This window comes from Papio anubis, chromosome 2 (assembly GCF_008728515.1).
Source record: "Papio anubis isolate 15944 chromosome 2, Panubis1.0, whole genome shotgun sequence".
NCBI classification, from domain to species: domain Eukaryota; kingdom Metazoa; phylum Chordata; class Mammalia; order Primates; family Cercopithecidae; genus Papio; species Papio anubis.
This window is the reverse complement of record NC_044977.1, coordinates 71,731,575-71,757,003: the sequence shown is the minus strand read 5'-3', so window position 1 is coordinate 71,757,003 and position 25,429 is coordinate 71,731,575. Positions and strand designations below refer to the sequence as shown.

General features: G+C 38.9%; 1 protein-coding gene across 3 annotated transcripts in view; it reads left to right on the top strand.

Annotated features, from left to right (window-relative positions):
* Positions 1-20,025, top strand: part of TAFA1 (TAFA chemokine like family member 1) — a 561,966-nt gene extending 541,941 nt beyond the window's left edge. For 2 of the 3 annotated variants that reach the window (XM_031663208.1, XM_003894210.5), the window contains exons 4-5: positions 11,376-11,500; positions 17,081-20,025. In XM_031663208.1, coding sequence (XP_031519068.1) covers positions 11,376-11,500; positions 17,081-17,098 — 143 coding nt within the window. In that variant the 3' untranslated portion in view covers positions 17,099-20,025. The remainder of the gene's footprint in view (positions 1-11,375; positions 11,501-17,080) is intronic. The other variant, XM_003894211.5, reaches the window with a different exon arrangement.
* The last annotated feature ends 5,404 nt before the right edge of the window (positions 20,026-25,429 follow it).

The window sequence follows — 25,429 nt, the reverse complement described above, 5'->3', positions numbered from 1 at the left end:
TTTGCGAGAAAGGAAAGTGGAAGATAAACCAAGTATATAATTTTTAAGAAATTGATCTTTTGTTTTAAATGTGGGGACCTTGGTAGTGGACTTTATAGTCCTTAGTGCCTTTTTACTGAGAAATTTCCTTTAGCATCTATTTTTATTAGTTTTTAAACCAAAGAAAGCCAAATAACATTTTACATTTAACAGTGCTTCTCGTATGATTTGTATACCAGATAAGCTAAATGTTATCTTTATATTAGTGTGTTATTAATGTTAAACCTAATTTTAATAAAACCTTGTAGACATATTTATTTAATTTTTAATGTTTGACCATAAGGTAAGATTTTATAGACTCTTTCTAACCTTTTATAATTTTTGCTAAAGAGCAGGTTGGTGCTTTAAGAAAAACCTGTTATGCTTTTACTTTAATGTCCAGTTCACAGAAAAACTGGATGATACTTCTTTAACTTTAGCTAATATGTTTACACACAGAATGTTCTTTACAATTAATGTTTTAAAACTTGCTTACACCTTCAAAACAATACTAATTTTTTAACTTTTTAATGTAGGTAAAAATGTACATTCTTATGCCTCCTTATAATCCATTTACCAAAGGTATATTCTTATACACCTTGCATATAACCTGTTTTTTTTTTTTTTTTTTCAGTAGTTTTACATTCAGGAGGCCTAGTTACTTTTAAATTATACAGCATTTTTTGCATAAATTCTTTTTTTAACACACTTTTTTAATAACTTTTTTTCATCACTTTTACAGGCAATTTTTCGACATGCCTTAACTTTCTGACTTATTACAAACATTTCTTTCTTTAAACAACCAGTTAATTTATTTCAGGACAAGAATTTACCATATAACACTCTTTTTATATAAACTCTATCCCCTCCTTTTTTTCCCTTTTTTTTTTGAAGATGATAACCATTCTTTTTCAAAGCGAAACTTTTTTTATGCCTGTGGACTAGACTGTCTAAGGCCACAAGAATAGAACTTATGTTATGCCCAGACCGTTTGTTCCCCAAAGAAGACCACCAGAGTCCAGAGTCAAAGCCAAGCGGCAAGGATCTTTACTACAAGTTCGAACTTGGTCCCTCCATTCCACAGCATACAAGAGGGCCCCGAACAATGCGAGTGCTTGCTTTTTATAGCCCGATGTAACAGGATATGTAAAGTTACAGGGGAACAAGGTAATTCTCTCGGTTACAGCATTACAATTGGTTAATATTATACATTTAGCATTTTTTATTGGTTCCCGCTGCGTCCTTATCGGAGATTTCCCAGGTGGTGTTTTTCTGAAGTTTGAAAGAAATATGGAGGAATGTGTTTGTGCTGGGCTCAGGAAGTTGGGAGATATATGGGGGATGTGTCTCATTCCTTTCAGTTACTGTAATACATGTTACACTGTTAACTTTTAGCAAACTTTACTTTTGTTGAAAACCTTGTAAGTTTGGGATTTTAATTATCCTTTGCTATTAATAAAACCTTGTTTTGTCCAAATTAGAATTGGCACGATGGCTTTCAAAGGAATAGGGTACACTTTTTTTCTTCTTAACTACTTGTATATCTCTCTCTTTCTTTCTCTCTTTGAATTTGTCTCTCTTTGACTTTCCTTTTGCCTCTGTCTCTTCCTCTCTCTGCCTCTCTCTCTCTCTCTCCTTGACTCCCTCTGTCTCTTCCTCTCCGTCTCTTCCTCTCTCTCTTTGCCTCTTTTCCTCTCTGTCTCTTTCCTTTCTCTCTCTCTGCTGGTCTTTCCTTGCCTCTGCCAGCTGCTTATGCTGCTGTTCTCTCAACCACTGTGTGTTGGGGGTGGGAGTCTAAAACCAGCTGTAACCAAGTGTCTATGTACATGAACTGATCTGGGTGCCCTGGCTTACATGTCACCTTGTGCCATACCTTTGAAACAAGGGATCTGTCCAGGCTTCCTTCTAATGGCCAACCTACTTCTAATGCTGGCCAGTCTGTCTTACACAAAGTTTTAAGTTTTCCTGGTGTCATAGTACTCTATAGTCTCCCTTAAATTCATTTTTGAAATTTTTCAACATAGTTCCTAGTAGGGTGGGCTTATTTGTGCCTGACCTATGCTTCTTCAAGACAAAACACCACGCTCACACCACATGCACACCACAAAACAAAGAACAGATAAAAAGGGCACACACACACTTTTGCAGTTTGCACCAAACCAAAATCAAAACAAAAATCAGAGTATCCAGAAATCCAAGCCAGGTCAAAACCAAAACCGAAGTATCAAGCAATCCAACTCAAGTCAAAAATGAAAACCAAAGTGCCGGTACAGGCACACTGTGGGTGATCAGGCCACGCTTCCACTCAAATGGAGTGGGCAGGTTCCCAAGACCAGTCCTGTCAAGCAATTCAAACCAAATCAAAACCAAAACCAAAACCAAAGTGCCAATAAAGGTACACCATGGGTGATCAGGCCATGCTTCCACTCAAACAGAGTGGACAAGTTTCAAAGACTAGTCTTACCAAGTTTTAGATGTCCAGATTCCAAGTGCCCGTTCGTTCCCGGAGTTCAACCACTGCGTTGATCCTCCACGGAGGCCTGCCACACACTGCTCTGGCGAGGCGTCCCACTGGGGCAAATGCTTACCTGGGAGCACTCTCAGGATCTGTGTTGCTCGGGCTAGTCGGAGTCCCCCACAGGGATGTTCCACAGGGCAGGCTTAAGCTGCCTAAGGAGCTGCCTCAATCATCTGCCATTCACCTCGCTTCCTGGTCAGGAAACCAAGAAATGTAGCAGGACAAGCTGCAGACAAAACTCCTCAGACACTGAGTTAAAGAAGGAAGGGGTTTATTTGGCCAGGGGCATTGGCAAGACTCCTGTCTCAAGTGCCGAGCTCCCTGAGTGAGCAATTCCTGTCCCTTTTAAGGGCTCACAACTCTAAGGGGGTGCATGTGAAAGGGTCGTGATTGATTGAGCAAGCACGGGGTACACGACTGGGGTCTGCATGCACCAGTAATTAGATTGGAACAAAACAAGATAGGGATTTTCACAGTGTATTTCTATACAATTTCTGTAATCTATAGATAACATAACCAATTAGGTTGGGGTCGATCTTTAACTACCAGGCCCAGGGTGCGGCACCGGGCTATCTGCCTGTGGATTTCATTTCTGCCTTTTAGTTTTTACTTCTTCTTTCTTTGGAGGCAGAAATTGGGCATAAGATGATATGAGGGATGGTCTCCTCCCTTATTACAAGAAACTAAATATTTTTGTTTTCTGAAAGTATTTGTGTTTGATATGAAATTTATTTTCAGTAGTAATACAACACAGAGAATTCATGGACTCAAAAGTCAATTTTTTTAAAAAAATCCTATGAATGCTGAATACAAAGCTAGAAGGCACTGAGTGAGCATAATAATGATCAACAACAACAACAACAAAAAACAACGTGGATTTTATGGTGAAGCAAGCCTGAGTTTTAGTGTTAATTCCTGCACTTCCTACCTGTGTAAGCTTGGGAAAGTTACTTAATCTCTCCGGGCTTCAGTTTCCTCACTTTTAAAATGGGTTAATGATAATACCTACTTTATAGGATTGTTAACAGCAGCAAATCCATATGGGTCTGCAGCAACCTCAGATTCTGCCTCCTCAGAAGAAAGAACTTGACCGAATGACTTAAAGCAGAGGGAGAGACCAAGGCAAGTTTTAGAGCACAGGTGAAAGTTTAAAAGTTTAGAGAAGGAATGAAAGCAAGTAAAGTACACTTGAAAGAGGGACAAGCGGGTGACTTGAGAGATCCAAGCACACAGTTTGACCTTTGACTTGGAGTTTTATAAGTTGGCTTACTTCTGGGATTTGTGTCCCATCTCCCCTGATTCTTCCTTTAGGGGGGTTGTCCACGTGTGTAGTGACCTGCCAGCACTTGGGAAGTTGTGAACATGCTCATTTGAGGCATTTTTCCCGTATCAGTTGAGTGTTCCTTGAGGAAGGTCTGTTAAACTCCATCATTTTGCTTCTTAGTGTACATGCTTGAGCCCACTCATCCAACTCCTGAGATCTTATGGGGAAGTTGCTGATGACCAGCTTCAGGTGTTTTCTCTCTGTTGGGAGACGGCCTTTCCCTGGCACTGGCTGTGACCAATTATTATTTTAGAGAGACAGTTTAACAACCACCTGACCGTCACCTGATGGTTGCCAGGCATTCCTGGTGGGGGGTCATTTCCTGCCCTGCTCATGTCAACCTAACTACCTACTTTAACAGAGTTACTGCAAAGACTGAGGTAACACATTTAAAATACCTAACAGAGAAACACATAGGAACGCTCGATAAATGTTAATTAATCTTTTTATTATTGCATTGACTATCTTAGTTCAAAATATTTAAAAATTATTTATCTTTATATTTTTCTTAGGTAGGGGTGAGAATTTTCTTCTCTCTGAAGGTTCAAATCTGTCTGTTGAAATGAAAGGACAATAGATCCACAGAGGAGAAAATATGCAAATGTGTTAACATGTACATAGACATGGGAGTACCACAAATGAGAGGCACCAGAAGAGCTGGATGACTGAAATTTTTATACCACCCTGAGGTTACGGAAAGAATAGGGTCTTGGGTCTTCTCAGGAGGAGGAAGCGGAGGTGGCATCACTGGTTATGGGATAATGGCAGGGGCAAAACCTGGCAAATAAAGGCTGCCTTCTTATGCAGATAAAAGCCCCTCAGGTGTCTTGGAGCACTCTCAGAAGAAATAAATGGTAGCCTGTGGTAACGGTTTCTCTATCAGACTTTAAAAGTGTCAGACTTTGAGTCTTTCTTTTGCAGGGGTGGGGGCGTTGGGCAGTGCTCAGGGAAAGCCCATTTGCATCCACTCTTTAGTTCACTAATGTAGATTTCTTGTTTAGATACAAATCGTCCCCACAAAAGACAGCATTTCAGAGCTATTTCTGTGTCTACAGCCCCTCTGAATAGCCATCTGAAAATATGCCAAAGAAGTAGTTGCAGGGGGTGCATATTTGGGTTCCCAGCACTTATCATAAGTATCTCCATGAGACAAACTAGCATTGATATTAGCTCATTTAATTAAATCTAGTAGATCAATTCTCTTTCAAATAACCTGAAGGTTTTTAGGTAGCTTTCAGTTTGGGTGAAGAGGAGGCAATTTTGAAATTCTCTCATTGTAAATTTTTTAAAAATATATTACAGAAAAAAATGAGTTTATGAGAAAATTATGATTAGAGAATGTAGCTTTGTAAACCAAAATAATAATAATAAAAGTCTGGGATAGGTCTCGATCAATTTGGAGGTTTATTTTGCCAATGATGAGAATACACCTGGGAAAAAGAGACACCAGTCACTGCAGGACTGTGGCCTGTACTTTTTCCAAAGAGGGTTTTGAGGGCTTCAGTATTTAAAGGGGAAAAGTAGGCCAGGTGGTAAGGAGAACAACAACAAGAAGAAAAAAAAAAACAGAGGGAAGGTATGTAGTAAGGTGAGCAGTCACATCCTTATGAGGCTGTATTAGTCTGTTTTCATGCTGCTGATAAAGACATACATAAGACTGGGTAATTTATAAAGAAAAAGAGGTTTAATGGACTCACAGTTCCATGTGGCTGGAGAGGCCTCACTATCATGGCAGAAGTGAAAAGCACATCTTATATGGTGCTAGACAAGAAAGAATGAGAATCAAGCAAAAGGGGAAACCCCTTATAAAACCATGAGATCTCAGGAGACTTACTTCCGTGAGAACAGTATGGGGGAAACCACCCCCATGATTCAATTATCTCTCACAGGGTCCCTCCCATAACACATGGGAATTATGGGAGCTGTGATTCCAGATGAGATTTGGGTGGGGACACAGCTAAACCGCATCAGATGCTTTAATGAGGGATCACTAAATCTACATGTTGCATGTGAAAGGAGTAGGCAGAGGAACAGTCAAGTATGGATTCGTCTTGTGTGTTCAGTAAATCTGCATTTTACATGAGATAAAGTAAACATAGAGTAGAGGAAGAAGTGTAATATGCATTTGTCTTGGGATGGAGAGAGGGACGATTTCTACTCCTGTCTTTGTCCTGTACCTGTGAAGATAAGAGACCATGGAGAGAGACATGTGGCCTTCTCTTGCAGCTATCTGTTTAGAAGCAAAAGGAAGGATTTGTGTGTGTGTGACTCAGTTCGCAAGCTTAACTTTTCCCTTTGGCATAGTGAGTTTATTTTATTTTCCTTTCACACCTTGACCTGGAATGTAAAAGGATATATATGAAGATGGCAGTGTAATGTGTCGATCAGAAACAAAATTGTTCTAATAACATCTTCAGAAAAGCAACACCATGAAGAAAACTAAAATATTTTACCCCCATATATACGTCTTTGACATATTTTAAGATGGCTGTTCAGAGGGCTTATAGACAGAAGTAGCTCTGCAAATCTGTCTCTAGTGGAGAGGATTTGCATCTGTAGAGGAAAAAAAGTGAAGTAGACAACAGATGCAAAAAACTTTTCTCTAAAGCCCCCACCTTGTCAGTATTTAGAAAAGACTGACAGTCTGACACCCTGCTGTTCTCTTTGAGGGCTGCTACCTGAGAAGTTTCATCTGCATAACAGGACCACCTTTGCTAGCCAAATTTCTCTTTGCCTTCTTCCATAACCTGCTCCAAGCCCTTATTCTTTCTGTAATCTCAAGATGGCATAAAAACATCAATCATCTTGCCTTTCTTTGGATTTTTATATTTTGAATGACTCTTTTGCACCTGTGTGCACATAATTTGTATGCCTTTTTCCCTGTTAATCTGTTTATTTTTATTTTGTTTTATATACTCAAATTAGCAAATCTGCAGGTTTAAACTTCTCTACAACTGGAAGAATGAATTGGATTCTAATAAGCCAAAGGGTAGAGCAAATCATCCAACTCTATTTAGAAGAGGCAACTCTAATGTGAATTTTTAGATATTATAACAGGTGTGAGGACATTTTTCTTCTTAGAAAGCCTTTTACCCCTATGAGCCAGTGGATTTTTACAACCTTGAATTAAAGGTGATGCATGGGTTTGGAGATGTATTTTTTCCCTAATGTCTACGTTTTCATTTAGGAGATATTAATGCTTAAGACAAAAGGAAACTGCTTTGTTAGCTTGCAACAAAATAGATCAGCTCCAAGAGGGCACAGAGCAGCCTGAAGGAGGAGGAATAGGGCTTAGAAGGAGGCAAAAAAAAGAAAAAAGAAAAATGCGAAAAGCTGACCTCACTGGTGGATATGCATTATTCGCATGACTGTGAAAAAAGGGTGACAAAATGCTAAGGTGAAGGACTGTTGGGAAAGGCAGTTTCTTCTCATGCTAAGACCAAAGGGTTTCCATTCTTGATGGTTTAGATTCAGGGCAACAGTATTGAAATATCAGGTGGGCTTTAAGTGGATACGCATCAGAAATGGTAGTAAATGTGACTGGACTGTTTCTGATTATGTGCTCACCCAAAGGAAACTTCAGATTATAGGTTTTCAATAAACACTGGCAAACCTTGATTTGTATCTTATGTATGTAACTAGAGATTTTACAATTTATTCTTGTTCCCTTTCAGTAGTGTATGTTTTTCTTGCTGCTATAACATGTGCTTCTCTTATGTAATATTGTCATCTCTTCATTCACATAAATAAAGTATTTTTACCCATGACAAGAATCTTCCTTTACTCCACGCCCAGATACAGATCACTGCCATCAAAAACAAAACAAAACAAAACAAAAACCTTTAAACTCTCAATCATTCTATACCCTGTGGAAGATTTGTGTCTTCTGTTAGAACTCTATGTTTTACCACAATATTACATTGTCTTACGTATGAATAGAGCTATTTAGAAGATTTTACCACCTATGCTTACTGGCCATATCCAATGGAATTGCATCATATGTAATTTGGTCTGGTTCACATTTAAGGTAAAAATTAAATATGGCAAAATTACCCTTGAGAAATTTCTTAAATTGACAATATAATAGAGTAGACATATGCATATAGAATCCTACTGTCACCTTAAGGGAAGAGCCTGAAGCACAAAATGTAATTTGAAGAGTTTATTTGAGCCAAAATTAGGATAGCTGCCTGGAAGACTCAGACCCAAGTAACCTTGGATATGAGATCCACTGGCCATAGTTAAAAGCAGGTTTTTAAAGGGGAAAAAATGGGGATTGGGGCAAAGTGTTTATTAGGAATTCTCATTGGTTTACAGAAATAACATTAATTAGTGATTGGATATCCATTGCTAAGCTATAGGGCATGGGATATGGTGTCCACTGAGGCATTATTAGGTTAATGCATAGCTATTTGCAGCAATTGCAAGCTATCTCCTTAGATGATTGCGTGTCTCTAAAGAGAGGAAGCAGGGTGTGATTGCTATCTCATTTTATACCTCCCTGGGCCTAATAATTTGAAAAGGCTCACACTCCTCACATAAAAGTTCTTTTCTTTCCTCACTACATAATAATTTTATTCAAAGTAAAGATTGAGGAACACTGAATTCTAAAGAAGGGGAAGTCCGAAGTAAGAAAAGCATAGAAGGAAAGCCTAAGTGCAGAGAGATGTCTGGATGTTTAAACCATTCTGCTTTTAAGTCAGCAATCTCATCCTCTAGTCAACAGTGGATAGAGAGAGAATTTCTTTTCTTTTCTTTTCTTTTTTTTTTTGAGACAGGGTCTCGCTCTGCCGCCCAGGCTGGAGTGCAGTGGTGCAATCTCGGCTCACTGCAAGCTCTGCCTCCCGGGTTCATGCTATTCTCCCGCCTTAGCTTCCCAAGTAGCTGGGATTACAGGCACCCACCACCACTCTCGGCCATTTTGTTGTTGTTGTTGTTGTTGTATTTTTAGTAGAGACGGGGTTTCACCATGTTAGCCAGGATGGTCTCAATCTCCTGACCTCGTGATCCACCCGCTTCGGCTTCCCCAAGTACTGATTACAGACGTGAGCCACCGCACCCTGCCAAGAAAGAAAATTTTAATGTGCTCCTGCTTTGCTGTGGGGTTTACTCCATCCCGTTTTAATGTTAATCCTCTGTGATGTTATCATATTTCATTTGGCTTATTTGTCGTTATGAGACTTAAACATCATGGTAGAGAGCATCTTTGGAACATGGGGGATGGAGGGGAGTGAGTAAAGAATCAGGGTTCTGGTCCAGTGTAAAAACAGCCAACCAGAAAACATCGTGAGACAAACACCTGGCTGACATTTTGAGGATTCTGTATGGGAAAAGCTCAAGTGGAGTTGGGAAGAGCTAACACAGGGAGGAGCTACAGAAATGACTGGTGCTTGTGTAGAAATCGTTTTTCAGTCAACGCGTTAAGGGAAATATAGAGTTTCTTGATTTGCGTTGAGTGAATCTAGTCACTGGTTCTATAAAATTTTGTTATCAGAAAACCTGTGCTGTAAATATTTAATACGTACACTAAATTCATTGCCAGCTTCCAATTGTGGTCATTCTTTATATCGTCCTGAAAATTAGGGCAGTTTTATCAGAGGCTCAACTTTTCATAGTTCCCCCCACAAAAGGTAACCACAACCCATATCAACTATACTCTCAATGGTAAGGAAATATTTTCATCTAATATTACTCTTGACTTTTATTTTGCAACTTTTCTTTTGTACTTTCAGTCAATTCATTTTTTCTTTTGCCAGGCCTTTGAAATTCTTCAAGGCCCTAGGCTGAGGGATAAACCCTAATGCTTGGTGGATAAATTGGCCTTTCTGAGAAGAATTCCTCAGTCATTCTGAAGAATATTGAGGCATTTTGTCCCCTTCGTTGAATAGAAATAGTGCAAGTTCTATGCTCTACAAAAGCTAACAGCACAAAAGTTCCTCAAGACCCAAAAATTAAGTGTAGGATCTTCATCTTCTGAAATTTTGATGAAAAATCAAAAGGCACAAGGGCAAAAGGCAGATTAATAAAAGAAAAGACATACAAATTTATCAATATGTACATAAGGGAGAATCACAGTGATACACTAACCCCCTAATGGCATATAAAAACTTATATACTATCTTGAAGTTACATGAAGAATGGGGACTCCGTGCATGGCCCAAAAGAGGTTATGATGGTAAATCAGGTTATATGGCAAGACAGGTTAGGGAAGGGAGAAAAAAGGAGGCCTGGTTAGCAATGTTGGTCTCACAGGTAGCAGCCCTCAGAGAAAATAGATGGTACATATTTATTTTAGGCCTTTAAAAGTTTCAGACTCTCAGTTAATTTTTCCTAGACTGGACAATGGGGGCTTCAGAGAAAGCCTGGTTGTATCAGTGCAGATTTTCTGTATAGATACAAATCTCCCCCTTGAAAGTAAACTTTGCTGGGCTACTTCTGTTTGCTGGCTCTCTGAACAGCCATCTCACACTATGTCAAAGAAGTAGATTTTGGGGTAAAATATTTTTATTTCCTTCATGAGTCTTCCTCTTCCATATGCTTTCATCATTAAAAAAAAAAAAAAAACAAAACATTTTTTTAATTGCCTGTGAGTTCTTCCTGTCCATGCACAGACAAAATCTAATTCACTGAGACCATGATATTGCAGTAAAGAGTTTCATTAAGGCAAGGCTGGTCACATGGGAAACCTGGAGTTTTCACTCAAATTAGTCTCCCCAAAGCCTTGGAGGTTAGGATTTTTCAAGGGTAGCAAGGGGCTAGGGAATGGGGAATGTTGATTGTTTGGGGATGAAATCATAGAGGTCTGGCAAATGGTCCTCATGTGCTAAGTCAGCCTCCAGGTGGGGGCCACAGGACTGGTTGAGTCCTGAGTGCATGGGTCTCAGTGGAGTCAGTTGGTTGCTATAATGCAAAAGTCTGAAAAACATCTCAAACAGTCAATTTTCAGTTCTACAATAGTGATGTTATCTACAGGAGTAATTGGAAAATTACAAATCTCGCAGCCTCTAGAACAATAGCTGATTATCATTTAACTACTTCTATATCTTAAGAGAATTCAGGCCTCTCTCATAGTCCTAACTTTGTGGTCTTTCATTAATTTTACAAAGGTAGTTTACTTTTGGGAAGGGTTATTATTATCCTTGCTTTAAGTTTAAACTAAATTCCTCCCAAAATTAGCTTGGCCTATGCCCAGAAATGACCAAAGATAGCTTCAATGTTAGAAGCAAGATGGAGTCAGCTATGTTAGGTTTCTCCTACTGTCATAATTTTGAAAAGGCAATCTCAATCCCTAACAAGACGCTCCTTGATGAAACCAGACCACATAATTATATTTGCATTATAAGACATAGAGATTAAAATCTTATTTTTCTTAATAGAATTTTCTTAACTAGTCACAGAGGATTAAAGAGGACTTAGTGTGCTTCCAAGAACATGGAAATCTGCAGAGGGACACAACGTCAGTGTTCAGGTTGTTTGGATAAGTTTCAAACACAGTTGTTTCCTGTTTTTGCACAGCCTCCATAGTGATTGGGAAATGGTGGTGTGAGATGGAGCCTTGCCTAGAAGGAGAAGAATGTAAGACACTCCCTGACAATTCTGGATGGATGTGCGCAACAGGCAACAAAATTAAGACCACGAGAGTAAGTGCACTTATTTCAAATGTACTTTGCATGTTACAGACTGTACTATTTGAGTTTGGGCTGTGCAAACAGCATCCACAGAAGCTTTGCACAGGAGAGAAGAACGATTCTCCTGTGACAGAAAGCTTCTTAACTATGCGAATCACTGTCCATCTATGAATGAGGCATTAGAGATTGAACTTGACTTTTCCACACTGAGCAGTTTCGTGTTTCTGTCACAGACTCATAAATTAAGTTGGGTTTCCAGCCAGAGGGGAGAGGAATCATGAGGTAATTATTCAGATAACTCATCCAACATCTATAGTGCTCAGAATGATAATCAAATAAAGTTCCTCCCTAATTCATCCAGATGATTTGCTGAAAGGGTCTGCGTTTAAGTACACCTACAGAAGCCATTTTCTAATAGTTCTTTAAAAGAGTTCTGTGATGATCTTTCAGAGAACTGAAAAGAGTTTTGGGGCATGAATAAATCATTCTTTGATTTCTCTGGTTAAATCAGGAGTGATCTTCTAAACAAATAACAACCTTCAGGGTGGGGTAATCTGACCCATCAGAATTGGTGTCTTGATGCTGGAGCACGGCCCAGCTAGCCAGATATTAACCCTGTAGTTACTGGACAGCCCTGGAATCCTAAAGGGGACAGGTATGGGAGATGCTCCGGATGCTTAAGACAGTAATTATATATCCACTAATAAAAAAGTATGTCAACCTGACAAGTGTGATCATATGTATGTGTACCAATTGAGTATCAGCCCTGTTTCTCTCTCTCTCTCTCTCTCTCTCTCTCTCTCTCTCTCTGTGTGTGTGTGTGTGTGTGTGTGTGTGTGTGTGCATGCCTGTGTGTGTTTTAATTTACAGGAGTTTTTTTGAGAGAGGGGGCTCTCATTCTGTTGCCGAGGATGGAGTGAAGTGGTGTGATTATAGCTCACTGCAGCATCTAACTCCTAGCCTCAAGCAATCCTCCTGCTTCAGCTTCCCAAAGTGCTGGGATTACAGGCATGATCCACCACACCCAGCCTATGGAGTATTTTTTAAAGCAAGCTCCATTGGTTACAAATCCTAGTATGCTGAACTTTTATTCTACCAAAAGTCTGATGTATTTGAAAGGATGTCTCTGTTTCCTACCCCTTATTATTAATCTTGACTTACTCTTCCTTCTCAGCATCACCTTTTCAATAAATAAAATTGGTTCTTGCATCTTTGTAATGCAGAAGACAAAACTAATGCTACATAATACTATATAAAATTTATTTTTCACATATAAAATAGGTGAAAACATTTTGTGTATCAAATTTCCTTGCCTATTTGGACTACATTGACCAGTAGTAAATGGCCATATATTTCCGGCTTGCTACCAGGAGGGACCTCTGAACTACCCTAGCTTGCTAACATGCATCTGTCTGTGCCTGAGTAGCTTAATGTGGATTATCCTGTTTCATTTTAATGAAACACCTACAAAAGACATTATTCAGAAATGTGCCTGGTTCATGCAACTTATCCACAGAAACCATTTTAATTAACTAGTGGAAGGTGGGATATTAGGTTTCCCTTTGGTTACCTTTTGCCTAAAAATGATTCTTCTGAATAATTTGAAGTTGCCCTCACAAATTGGTTTGTTTTAAGCTATTCTGAATGATGACCAGTATGATTGGAATCTAACCACCTTTGTTTTAAGCACATTGCTGATATATTTCCTGCCAAATCTCTTTATTCTAAATAACTGATTGCCCTTTATTGAAGGCAAGTCTTGCTCTCATGTTGTCTCCAGATGTGAAACACAGTAAAGAAAAATAATTCAAGTCAGGATTTAAGTATGTGAAATTCCAAGAATACCAACTAGGAGACTTTTTGGAAGACAGAATATAAACAAAACAAAACAAAAATAGAAGCAGAAATTGTTAATGCTACTTTTTTGAGACCAATGTAACTTTCTTTTATTTGGCCTCTGTAGAGTACATTTTAAAACCATCAGGTGTGTTGCAGATGCACCCTAGACATTTTCCAATAATACAGGAGTATTGTGCAGGATCCGATCACAGTAACAGAGACTGGAGCACACCATTTGCTACCTCCCTGGGTGGGCTGAATTCAACCCAAGCAGTTGAATGGATGAGATAAATAAATTACCATTGCAGTTGGTTTGAAAACAGAGGATGTACCTGTTCTGACGTGTACATCCATTTCAAGCAAGGAAATAGGAGACTACTCTACAGCCATGTGAGCTGCACACCAGTCAGCTGAGAATTCTCAAGTCTGTCCTTAGAAAAGGAAAAAGAGGACACTGGAAAAGCTGTACTTTTTAAACCTTCAGAAGACTCAAATGCTCCTACTGACATACATCCTCCCTCCTCCCTCCTTCTCAAGAAATTCACAGTGAAATAAGCACTTTTAAACACAAAGGGCACCAATGAAGTCCAGATAATGTATACAGGAACCATCTATTCTGTGTGAATGGTGTGTCAAAGATCATGTGCTCTGAAAACACATTTTATATTAACTTTTCTTCTATACCTTATGTATTCTTCTCCATCAGAGCACAAATATGCTTACTCACTTCAAATATTGATTCTAACAATTTGACTTTAAAAATGGTTTAATTCACAAATGTACTTTAATTATTATGAGTCACATGTTCTCATTGTTCTGCTGTTATCAACGAGGTAAAAAGAAAACTACCTCTTTTGTTCTTTATTGTGTAAGACTAATTCAAAGAGAGTTCACTCAGGATAAAAAAAAAAAAAGTTGGAGAAACACACTCATATTGTTAATAGCAACTGAGAGTTTCCTTCATACTATTACTTTAAAAGTAACTTCAATATAAAGATAATCATGAGAAAGCTTCCTGAGACTTCATTCTCTTTCCTATAAAAGACTGTTCCAAAGCATCATCTTTTGTAGGATACTTCCAAAATAATTATCCTGAACAAAATTCTTTTCGAAATGTGGATGAATAATGTTTCAAAGTATGATCTAATTTAAAACTTTATGGTGTTCATTTTTTAAGGAAGGTGAAGAGTAGAAATGCGGTGGTTCATCTTAACTACCAGACACCCCAGAACGTCTGGACTAGCCCAGGTAACAGGCCACAGTCTAAAGAAAAACCTCAGGAACAATGGATATGAGTGACATTATTACCACAGAAGGAAGGAGAAAATATAGGTGGAATTAGGCAAAGCCTTTTCTTTCAGGAGATTTGAAATAACTTTTTTAAGAGAGGAAGACTCCTGGATGCCACCCTATAGAAAAGAAGCATTCACCTTAAGAGGTTTTCCAAGACCCAGCCTGGAGTAGAATAAATCTGGCAACACACACACTTCTGGGGAGAATCTCAGTACATCTGGGTGAAGTTTCATGGCCAAATTATTCCCCTGTGTCTGCTTGATCATTGTTTCAATTGTTTTATTAAATCGCTTTGTTGGTACTTAGGAGCAAGACTAACCAACCAAAATATTGACTAGAGATTTTGTTCTTGCAGTTTTAGATACCTATTTATTTATGTCTTTTCTTTAAATTATATCAAATACATAAGTTTGAAAGTTGGGGAGGCTCTATCTCATGTATTCAGATACATGTCTATACCTTGTATATTCAAGAACAATGACTTAATTTAGAAAGACAGACTTCCGCCTTAGAGATGTAAAAATGAAAAGTATCTGAGACAGGTTTTACTCAATTTGGAAAGTTTATTGGCCAAGGTTATGAATGCATGATCTAGAGGTAGGTCTGTGCCTTTCTCCAAAGATGATTTTGAGGGTTTCAATATTTAAAGGGAAAAGGGTGGATATTGAGGAAAGAAGCAAATTTTTAAAGGTGTGGTTGGATAAGAGACAAATAGTTACATTCTTTTGGTCTTTGACCAGCCTTTCACCAAATACACCATTTACATGTGGGTAGGGGGTAGAGGAAGAGTCACCTAGGCCTTCATCTAGCTCAGTTAATCTGTATTTTTACATCAGAGGATGCAATCAGATATACATTTGTCTCAGATGAGCAGAGAATGACTTAGAATTCTGTCCTTTGTCCTGCACCTGAGAAAACAAAGTATCAATTTACATTGCCAGGGTAAAATTCAACAGAAAGGTTTTAGGGTAAAATTCAACAGAAAGGTTTTAGGGTAAAGATCTGGGACCCACAAGGAATTTCCTTGTGGTAAAATTGTGAGTGAGGTATGTGGCTTTTGAAAAATCTGTCTAGCTGTATCATTTAGGAATAAAATGAGAGGCAGGTTTGCCTGACATCATTCCCAGCTTGAATTTCCCTTTGGCTTAGTGATTTTGGAGTCCCTAGATTTACTTGCCTTTCAAAGACAAAATAAGTTATTTGACGATGGAATAATATCAGCTAAAAACTGAATGTCAGTTATTTGGAGGCAGGAAGAGGAAGAGAATGAAATGAGGAGAAAACCAGTTACTGGAAAAGACAAATTAACAGGTTAAAATAGGAGAACATAATCTGGTGTAATATCTTGGGAAGTAGCAAACCACCCTGGATTTGCTTCATTCCAGTATGTGAATGTCTCTCAGACTAGTGAGAAAATCAACAGTTAGTACACAATGTAAAGTCAAGTTTTATTTCCTAAAAGGAGGAGGTAGAAGACCCCAGATTGCACACTTAACCACTATAACCATCTTGTCAAATCGGTGTTTTCTGCAACTGGCCCAACACAAATCCACCTGCCTAACTCTAAAATCCTTAAATGGACTTCTACCTCTAGCCTCAGAACACTCAACTTCTAAAACTATAAAGAAGTAAGAGATAATAAAGAAAAAATGCCATATTTCCTAGAATTCTAGAGTAGAGGTTTCAACTCCATTAGAATTGTTATTTATGCTTGAAATTAGTGGTTCTCTGTACATGTGTCCCTTTGAATATTTGAACCTTTGGTACCCTATTCAAGTGGATTAAAAGACATCTACAGCAACAGAAATGTAATCTGGATTGCCCTTGAACACTGTGTCGTTGAGTAGAACAGTTTCTCACCTTGCACAGGAACAGATTCTCATCAGTGTGTTCCTACACAGACGTGGTCTAACCTTGGCAATGACCTCACCTCATGCCAGCCCTCTGCATGTTACAACAGGCCAACTTCACAAGACCATGGATTAACTTACTCAGTTCAAATTCTCATCAGATAAACACAGGACTGATTACATAACATGCAAGGCCAGGTGCAAAATGAAAGTGCAGGGCCCTTGTTTAAAAAGTATTCATAATCCCAAGATGGCAACAGAAGAACATTAAACCAAGCAGGAGGCTCTTTCCAGGATAGGGCCTTGTGCAACTTCATAGGTCACATGCCTAGGAAACCAGTCCTGGATAGGCATTGTTCCAAGAGTCTCACTCCTTAGGAGTGCCATCATCAATTCATTGCATTGATAAAAAATATGGTGGCCTATCAATATGATTTGATGACCATTTGAAAATGACTGCTCTAAACCTTAAGATTTTTGACTTCAGATCATCTGAAAAAAAGCAACATCCTGAAGATCCAAGGTGTCCTCATTTTCTGCGTAATCACATTTCTTTGTGCCTTCATTTTGCACTGTTCTCCCTGAAATGTCTGTCTTTCTTTGGTTTCAGATTCACCCAAGAACCTAACAGAAGCATTTGTGGTAGTAAAGGAAAACCAACCCTCTGGAAAATACATTTTGAGAATCTCAAACATCTCACATATATACAAGCCAAATGGATTTCTTACTTGCACTTTGACTGGCTACCAGATAATCACAGTGCGTTTACTGTGTGTAACGAAATATCCTACAGTGAGAAGATGCAGCATTTTGGCAACACCATGGAAAGTGGGCTTTAAAAAGGGTTTTCTCAGTGCAATTTTTGGGGATCATGAAGAACGATCAACTGTCTTCTAATTTGAATCTATAGTTACTTTGTACCATTTGAAATATATGTATATATATATATAATATTTTGAAATATTATCTATTCTCTTCAAGAAATGAACAGTACCACAGTTTGAGACGACTGGTGTACCCCTTTGAGTTTTGGATGTTTTGTCTGTTTTGCTTTGTTTTGGTAGTCATTTCTTTTTCTACCGGCAAGGAAGATATGTGCCCTTTTGAGAATTCAAGATGGCACTGACACGAGAAGGCCAGCTACAGGTGGACTCCTGGAATTTGAGGCATCATAATGATACTGAATCAAGAACTTCCTTCTGCTTCTACCAGATGGCCCAAGGAAGCACATTGTCCTGTTTTATTACTTTCTACCCTGTGCAATATTAGCATGCAAGCTTGGCTTACATAATCATACTTTATATTCAATTGATATATAATAACCGTTCTAACCTCTTCCAGGAAAATATTTTTAGAGCTACTAGCTTTTCCACATATAAGAAAATGAGGATTCTTAAGGGAGCCACTCCACCATGCTATTAAGACTCTGGCAGAGTTATGGGTAGGATATGGATCCCTACATGAATAAGTCCTGTAAATACAATGTCTTAAGGCTTTGTATAGCTGTCCTAGACTGCAGAAATGTCGTCTGATTAAATCCAAAGTCTGGCATCGTTAACTACATAGTGCTGTAGCAACAAGTCTTACCATGGCACCTCTTTCTATGTTTGGTTTGCTTTTTCCAAGAGTATTCAGATCTCCTCTTGTGAGGTAGGAAGGCTATGAAAGCAATTAGGTTTCAGGATGATCTATGTGACCAAATGTTGGACAGCCCTATTAAAGTGGTAAATAACTTCTTTCTAAACCTACCTGTCTTCTTTATTTTGCCATTTATTTTTACCGAATCAACCTTAACCAAATCCAGAGAATGCCCTGCTCAGAGACTCATAGTCAGCCAGAACTTTTCCCATAAGGTCTTTGTTTCCATTGTGGCTACTATTTCCATTGTTAATATTTTGAAAATCAGAAATCCATTACTATAACTGCAGTGTCCTCAGTCAGCAAGCCGAAATGTCAGATCCCATTATTGGGCTTTTGTAGTGGTTACTGGAATAATAGATATGGGGCTAACCCCACCAAAAAATGAATGACCTTTTTCTTTTCTTGAGAGTTACTCAGCTAATGCTTATAAGAAGTAAATATCTACTTAAGTTCTAGTTTTCCTGGAGATAGCATAATCATACTTTCTGTTCCAGTCATCTTGTAAGTGTATCAATTTTTATGCAAAATACATTCTCTGGAATGAATGTTGTTATGGCTTCTTATTAGGTCAGTAGCACATTGGGTCCCATGGTTTCAACTTTTAAATTTAAATCTCACGTCAAATTCAGAGGCTCCTCTATCTCTATCAAGAGAGCCTGAAGTCTGATTGAACACACAAACACTCTAACCAGATAAACTGATTCTGCATCTTGAAGGCCTATAAAAGCATCAAGACAGAAATAGAATCCTGAGTGCAAAATCTAGGCTTCTCAAACACTTTCACAAAATATTTGCCAGAAGGTAGCACAAAGTTCAAACCAGAAAATCAGAATATTTTGAATTTATGATCCAGATGCAAAATGTGAAGGAAAAATCCTCTATAATCAAATATATTTGGGCAAGTTTCTAAAACAAAATAGAGATATTTACTGGGGGAATTGTCAGAGACTTTAATAAACCAAAGGGCACTGTGTGTCTTTAAAAAAGACTAGAAGAGGGGAAATCAAGTAAGAAACCTCTAGCTGGTCACATGGCTAATGGAGCACACATGCCCTGCCTAATGAAAAACTGTAAGAAATCACTTCTATGTAAGGGTATAATCACTGCAGTGTTACATCTTCAGTTTTTCAAAAGAACCAGAAATCTAGATTTTACATAAAAGTTTCTATCACGCCTAAAGTGAGATGAACTAATTTGATTTTTTAAATGCTGCCAGCGTTAGTATTGCTCCAAATTCTCTGAACATGTGGACTTTACTATTAGTGTTCCCTAGGGTACTCTTTTAAAAGCATTGATACTAAATGAAAATCCAATGGGAAGAAAGAAGGCTATTCTCTTTTGTATAGCCTCACACATGCAGACACTTCTCATAACTCACAAGATGTCTTGGTCACAGCTTTTCCTTTTCTGTAACCAGAGCCTTTAAGTCAGTGAAGGAGCTGGTCTAGAGGTCCACATCTGTTCATTCATTTCCCATCAGTCAATTCATGCAATAGTCTTTATTGAAAAGACCTGGAGAAAAAAATCACAACAGAATCAGGAAACCATCCAATAAGACAGTGCAAATATTTGTAAATGTCGTCAAATTCAATTTGGATTTATCCAAGTCCCTTACACAAACGTGTGAACCACCAAATTGTGTTTAAATTTAACTTGCTCCAGTTTGGGGAATTCAGTAGCTACCATCTGCCTATTGAATCTGCACATTTATGGTGTAAAAACTTATATTACGTATTTCTGGTAATAAAGAGCTCAGTGTGGTATGACTAATATTGATTTTGAGCTTGTGCATCCAGGACGATGAATAATGTTATAACATAATTAGAGTAAATGCAAAGAGTTTTATCCAGAGCCCTTCTCTTAGTAAAAAAGTGAAAATGTAGCTTACTTCATAAAATGAATATTTTCAAATAATGTAAATCTTGTTTGTTGACATTTTGGGGTGATTCGATTAATCCATTAATGGACTAGGCAAGCACATTGAGAAGTTTACTGCTTGGCTTTTTTCCATTATAGAATGATGAAGAATGTTTTCACCAAGACACAATTCAACATGTTTTTTCGATCAAATTGGGTATAACTTTCACAAAGCAATACAGTGGTTTTATAGTACAATATATTATGCCACCTTGCCGTTGTCACTGATACAGTAAGTTATGGAAGATATAAAGATTGTTTATATGAGGAGATCCACCACATTCTTCACCTGCACAGGGTACACACTGCTTCCCTGGGAGGTTAAATATCATGTCATAATACGACTTTTTCTTTTAATTAAGCTTGACAGCCCCATTTCAAAAGCTACTAGAGTTTGCTTGACAAAGAAGTGTGTCATGTCTTTTTGTGAGCTGTCTACCTTCTAAATAAAAGACTGCGTGTTTAGTGAATTGTAGGGCTCGAGCCATCTCCAGCTAGTTTACAAATACAAGAAAACATGATAAAAGGCACTACTCTGGAATGTAAGAACTCAGGACTAGTGGGGGCAGTAATGGAATCTAATTTCATACTACCCATGGGAATAATACAAAAGTGATGAACTAGAGTCAGGTTCACACTTTAAATTAAAGAGGAGGCCATTAATTGTACATACTCGCCTCTTAATATATCCCCTATTAAAGGTTTAAAGATTTGAGGTTGAATACATCAGGATTCTTTTTCCTTGTAAAAGAGCTCAGGGCATATCAATGGATGTCATGACATGCTCACATCATTGGTCCACAAGTGGCTCTCATTTGTTTATTTACTTAGGAAGTTTGCTTCATTTTCAAAAAGTTTAAGCTCTCATTCTGGTACCTAGTTACATCATTAAAAGAAATAATAACTGATTAAGAAATATGAAAGCCAGGATCCCAGTCCTAACTGACTTTGATAGACCAGGCAATGTTTATCTAGCCCTGATTCCCACCTGCTTATAGAAGCTATAATCCAAGAATAGACTGACATGCTATGAAGAAAACTTGCAGCCAGATTTTCCATAAGACAGTGTATTGCAGCCATTAGGCCATGGCACATGGATATATGGCCATAGATCATGGAATGGGTTGGAAATGGCTTCTTCAGAAAGACTGTGAATAATTTTTTTTTTTTTTTTTTTTTCTTGAGACGGAGTCTCGCTCTGTCGCCAGGCTGAAGTGCAGTGGCTCAATCTCAGCTCACTGCACCGTCTGCCTCCTGGGTTCAAGCGATTCTCCTGCCTCAACCTCCTGAGTAGCTGGGACTACAGGTGTGTGCCACCATGCCCAGCTAATTTTTGTACTTTTACTAGAGACAGTGTTTCACCATATTAGCCAGGATGATCTCCATCTCTTGACCTCGTAATCTGCCTGCCTTAGCCTCCCAAAGTGCTGGGATTACATGCATGAGCCACCACGTCCGGCCGACTGTGAGTAAATTTTTAAAGGCGTTATAATTGGTTCAAGGGTAGTTCTCAAACATGGCATAAAAGGCACATAAGCCTACAGAAGCTAGCCAGGTAACAAAAGTTAGTTAAGCAGGGCCACCTACAGTGTCTAACATACCATGATGAAGGTAGAAACCCTGACACATTGCAGGGCACTTAGTAGCCAGAATTTGATCTCAGTTTATTGTTGCCATGCATGGCACCATGCTTAATGCTGCTCATTAAGGAACCATATGTCCATATTCTTCTGACTTATTTTTAGGACTATCCAGAAATTCAGATGCTGGTATATGAGTGTGGACAAAAACAAACTCAAAATATTTTTCCTCTGCTCCCACACCATACGACAATCAACACAGAAGACTTCTGTAACCAGATGTGTGGGGGTTTTTCCCTGCACACCAAGCAAGCAATTCTGCAGTGAATACCAGCTGAATATCCTCTAATTCGATTCCATTCTAACACTATCTACCTGGAGATAACGTCACAACCCACAAGTTGAAGGCTCAGTCCCACAAGACTGGCCTCCATTTCTGATGTCAATCATGGCCCCAGGTTGTTTTACCTGTGCTTCTGACTGGCTACAAACTGAGGATCCCACAACACCCTCCTTGGGTTCTATTAATTTGCTAAAGCGACTGATAGAATGCAGGGAAACACTTACTTATATTTACCAATTAATTATAAAGGATAGTACAGAAGATACAGATAAAAAGACAGTATGAAGTATAGGAAGGGGTATTGAGCTTCCATGCCCTCCCTGAGCGCACTACCCTCCAGGACCTGCATGTGTTCAGCTGTCCAGGATCTCTCCCAACCCGGTCCTTCTGGGTTTTTATGGAGGCTTCTTTACAAAGGCATGATTGACAAGTCATTGGCCATTGGTAATCAGGTCAACCTTCAGCTTCTGTCCCCTCCCTAGATGTTTTGGGTGGGGCTGAAGTCCCAACCCTCTAATCCTGCCTTGGATCTAATCTGTTCGTATAGATAGTCCTTCCAGAGACCAGCCCCTATCCTAAAGCTAACTAGAAGCAGCCAGCCATCATCAGTCAGCTCGTTAGCATATAAAAAGACATCACTTGGAAATTCTAAGGAGTTTAAGAGTTGTATGCCAGGGAACCATGTTGAAAACCAAAAATATATTTCACAATATCACAATTTGAAATGTCCAAATCTCACATATTTATAACCCATTGAAATTTTGTTAAATCTGGCCCAAAATTATATTATTCTCATATATTTGCATTTTCATGTGATTCCTCTGGTGGTAGAAAAAGTGGCAGAAAAAGCTAGTTTGCAGGCAATTACACATAACCTACAGCCTGTCTTACCTATGCCACCGAGGATGCTATGGGCACATCACTTGTTGTCTACTGGGTGAAATGTCAAGGTTGCAAAAAGGAGCCAACCTCTCCGCTAGAATGGAGTAAAATTATTGCATTTCCATGGGCTCCAACTTTGGGGTAACCAACCTAGTGCAGGAGCAAACACTGGGGACCAAAAGGAAGCAGTGTAAGATTGGCAGAGCCTACCAGCTAGTGCAAAAAGTCCCGGGATGCTTGTATATCTACTCAATGCTAGGTACTGACTGCCCAATAAAAGTGGCCTCCCCCTCTGATTCTATGTTGAGTCACATAAAATCATTTCATGACTCCTGCTGCTGTCTACATTCATACCTGGACTCCATGTGAGTTCTTGCTGTGTTTGGATCCTAATCTGACGCCTCCCAAGGTGACTATACTGAGAAGCTTTCAAGGTTTCCACCCCCCACCGCTCATCTCACCACTATCACATTTTCTCCTCTCTTCTCCCCTTTACATCTCATGCCTAAAAGGCACTGTGTACATTGAAAATAACTCCTCAAAAGTTCAAGTCCTTGCTTTCCATTTAAAAATTCAACCCAGAAAAGCTTGCAACCTCTCTCCCAGAGTTTTTGCATGTAAAATGGAAATCATTATACAAAACTTAAAGGTTATAGGAGGATTAGAGAAATGGAGGAAGTGGGAATGTTACACAAATATAAAGCAGTAGATAAGCAATTATTATTCCCAGATAATTGTTACTGTATTATTCTCAAATTACTAAGGCCTCACCTAGGTGCTCCCTGTGTCTCTGCTATCTCCACTCAAGACAGACAAACTTAACAAAAATAACCAAAATTTTATTTCATATTCCTTTTCTAGAAAGCTGGAAGACTAGACAGATGCTTGCTCAACTTTGTAGAATTCTCCATCTGCTAGACAGTGTTTTCAAGCCACTGGAAAATGCCGGTATAACCCACACTTGAGTGATGCCATTGACACAAGCAAGTAATAGCATGTTGGAGAATGCACCCTGCTGGTTTCCAGAGTGTTAATTCAGAAGTTGAGTTGCTAATGACTTGAGCCGTCTAGTGTATAAGACCATGATCAGCAACTACACACAATGCCATGGCCAGGCCACTCTTTCCCTCACACTCAGCCTTTTTGTCATTCAGGCTAACTGTCCAAGCAGATTCACACATAACCCTGCATACTGCATAGTGCAGAGGTGTGACCTTTCATGCCCTCTCTTACACCCACCTCACTGGTAAAGACTTTTTGTTCATTAATTCACTTATTCATTCAACAAACAAGTATCTGTTGAGTTCTCACTATGTGTCAGGTACACTACTAGATATTGGGGGTGACTTCAGAGCTTACATTGTTCTAGGGGAAACAGACAAAAACAAAGGTAAAGAAATAATTAAAAATCATGACACAAAAGAAATTCAAAACAAGCCAAGAAAGCAAACAATGGGAGGGAAATGGTAACTAGGTGAGATGACCATGGAACATCTCTCGGAGAAGGTGGCATTTAGCTGAGAACTAGAGGATACCAAGAGACAGCCACGCAGAGAGCTGAGGGGGAGTGGGAGTGAACCGGTGGGGGTCTTACAAGTGGCCAATCAGTATGTGCCACTGCCCTAGCCAAAGAAGAACTCCGTGTGTTTGCGAAACTTACAGAAGTCTCCTTCAGTTTGATTTGAAAGCAGAGTAATCGAGAGCAAAGTGGCATGAGATTGGGGAAGTAACCTTGAAGTCAGATTATGGGGCCATGTAGGGCATGATAAAGAGTGTGGGTTTTATCTGAATTGTAGCAGGAGACCATGAAAAAGGATTTTAAGCCAAGAGTGACACAATCTGATTTATACTTACAGCAGATGCTATTGGTGTCTATCCATATTCTCTCCTTGTTCCCTTATATGTGTGGGGCAAACCAGACTTGTCAGGGAATTAGGAGAGCAACCATTGACAAATAAGACTGATATATAAATTCCTAGCTTCCTTGCTCCCAGATGGGCAACCCTGAGGTATGTTCTGCATCAAGGCTACGCAGTGGAACTTTCTGCAATGTGAAGATATTCTATACCTGAGCTATCCATTGGCATGTGAAACTATTGAGCACTTGAAATGTGGCAGTTGCAATGCAGAAAATAATTTTTAGTTTTACTTAATTTTAAATGTCTAATTAACCTAAAATGATATTTAGAAAGCCACAGTCAGTCAGTGGCTATCATATTGTACAGCACAGTTCTCTTCAGCATTTAAGAATTCCCAAGTAAGACTGAGTCCAAGTCGCCCAAAGCCACAGCCTGTCCATAAACACACACTTTATTGGCTTCCCTTAATTTCCTGTCTTATTTCCTTACTCCCTTATCAGTGCTTCCTGTCTTCGTCTTTCAAATAAAATCCTAAGGCAACTTTTAAGATGACAACTCTGGTTTCAAAATGGAGAACAGATTGAAGGGCACCCAAGTAAACTGAGGGGACTGGTAAGGATGTTTTTGTGGTATCTAGTAATGCACATGGAAAACTTAGGACAGAGCAGTGATAATCCTGTTCTTTTCACGGAGGAGCTGATGACTTAGATTCAAGCCTCAGCTATATCAATCAATTG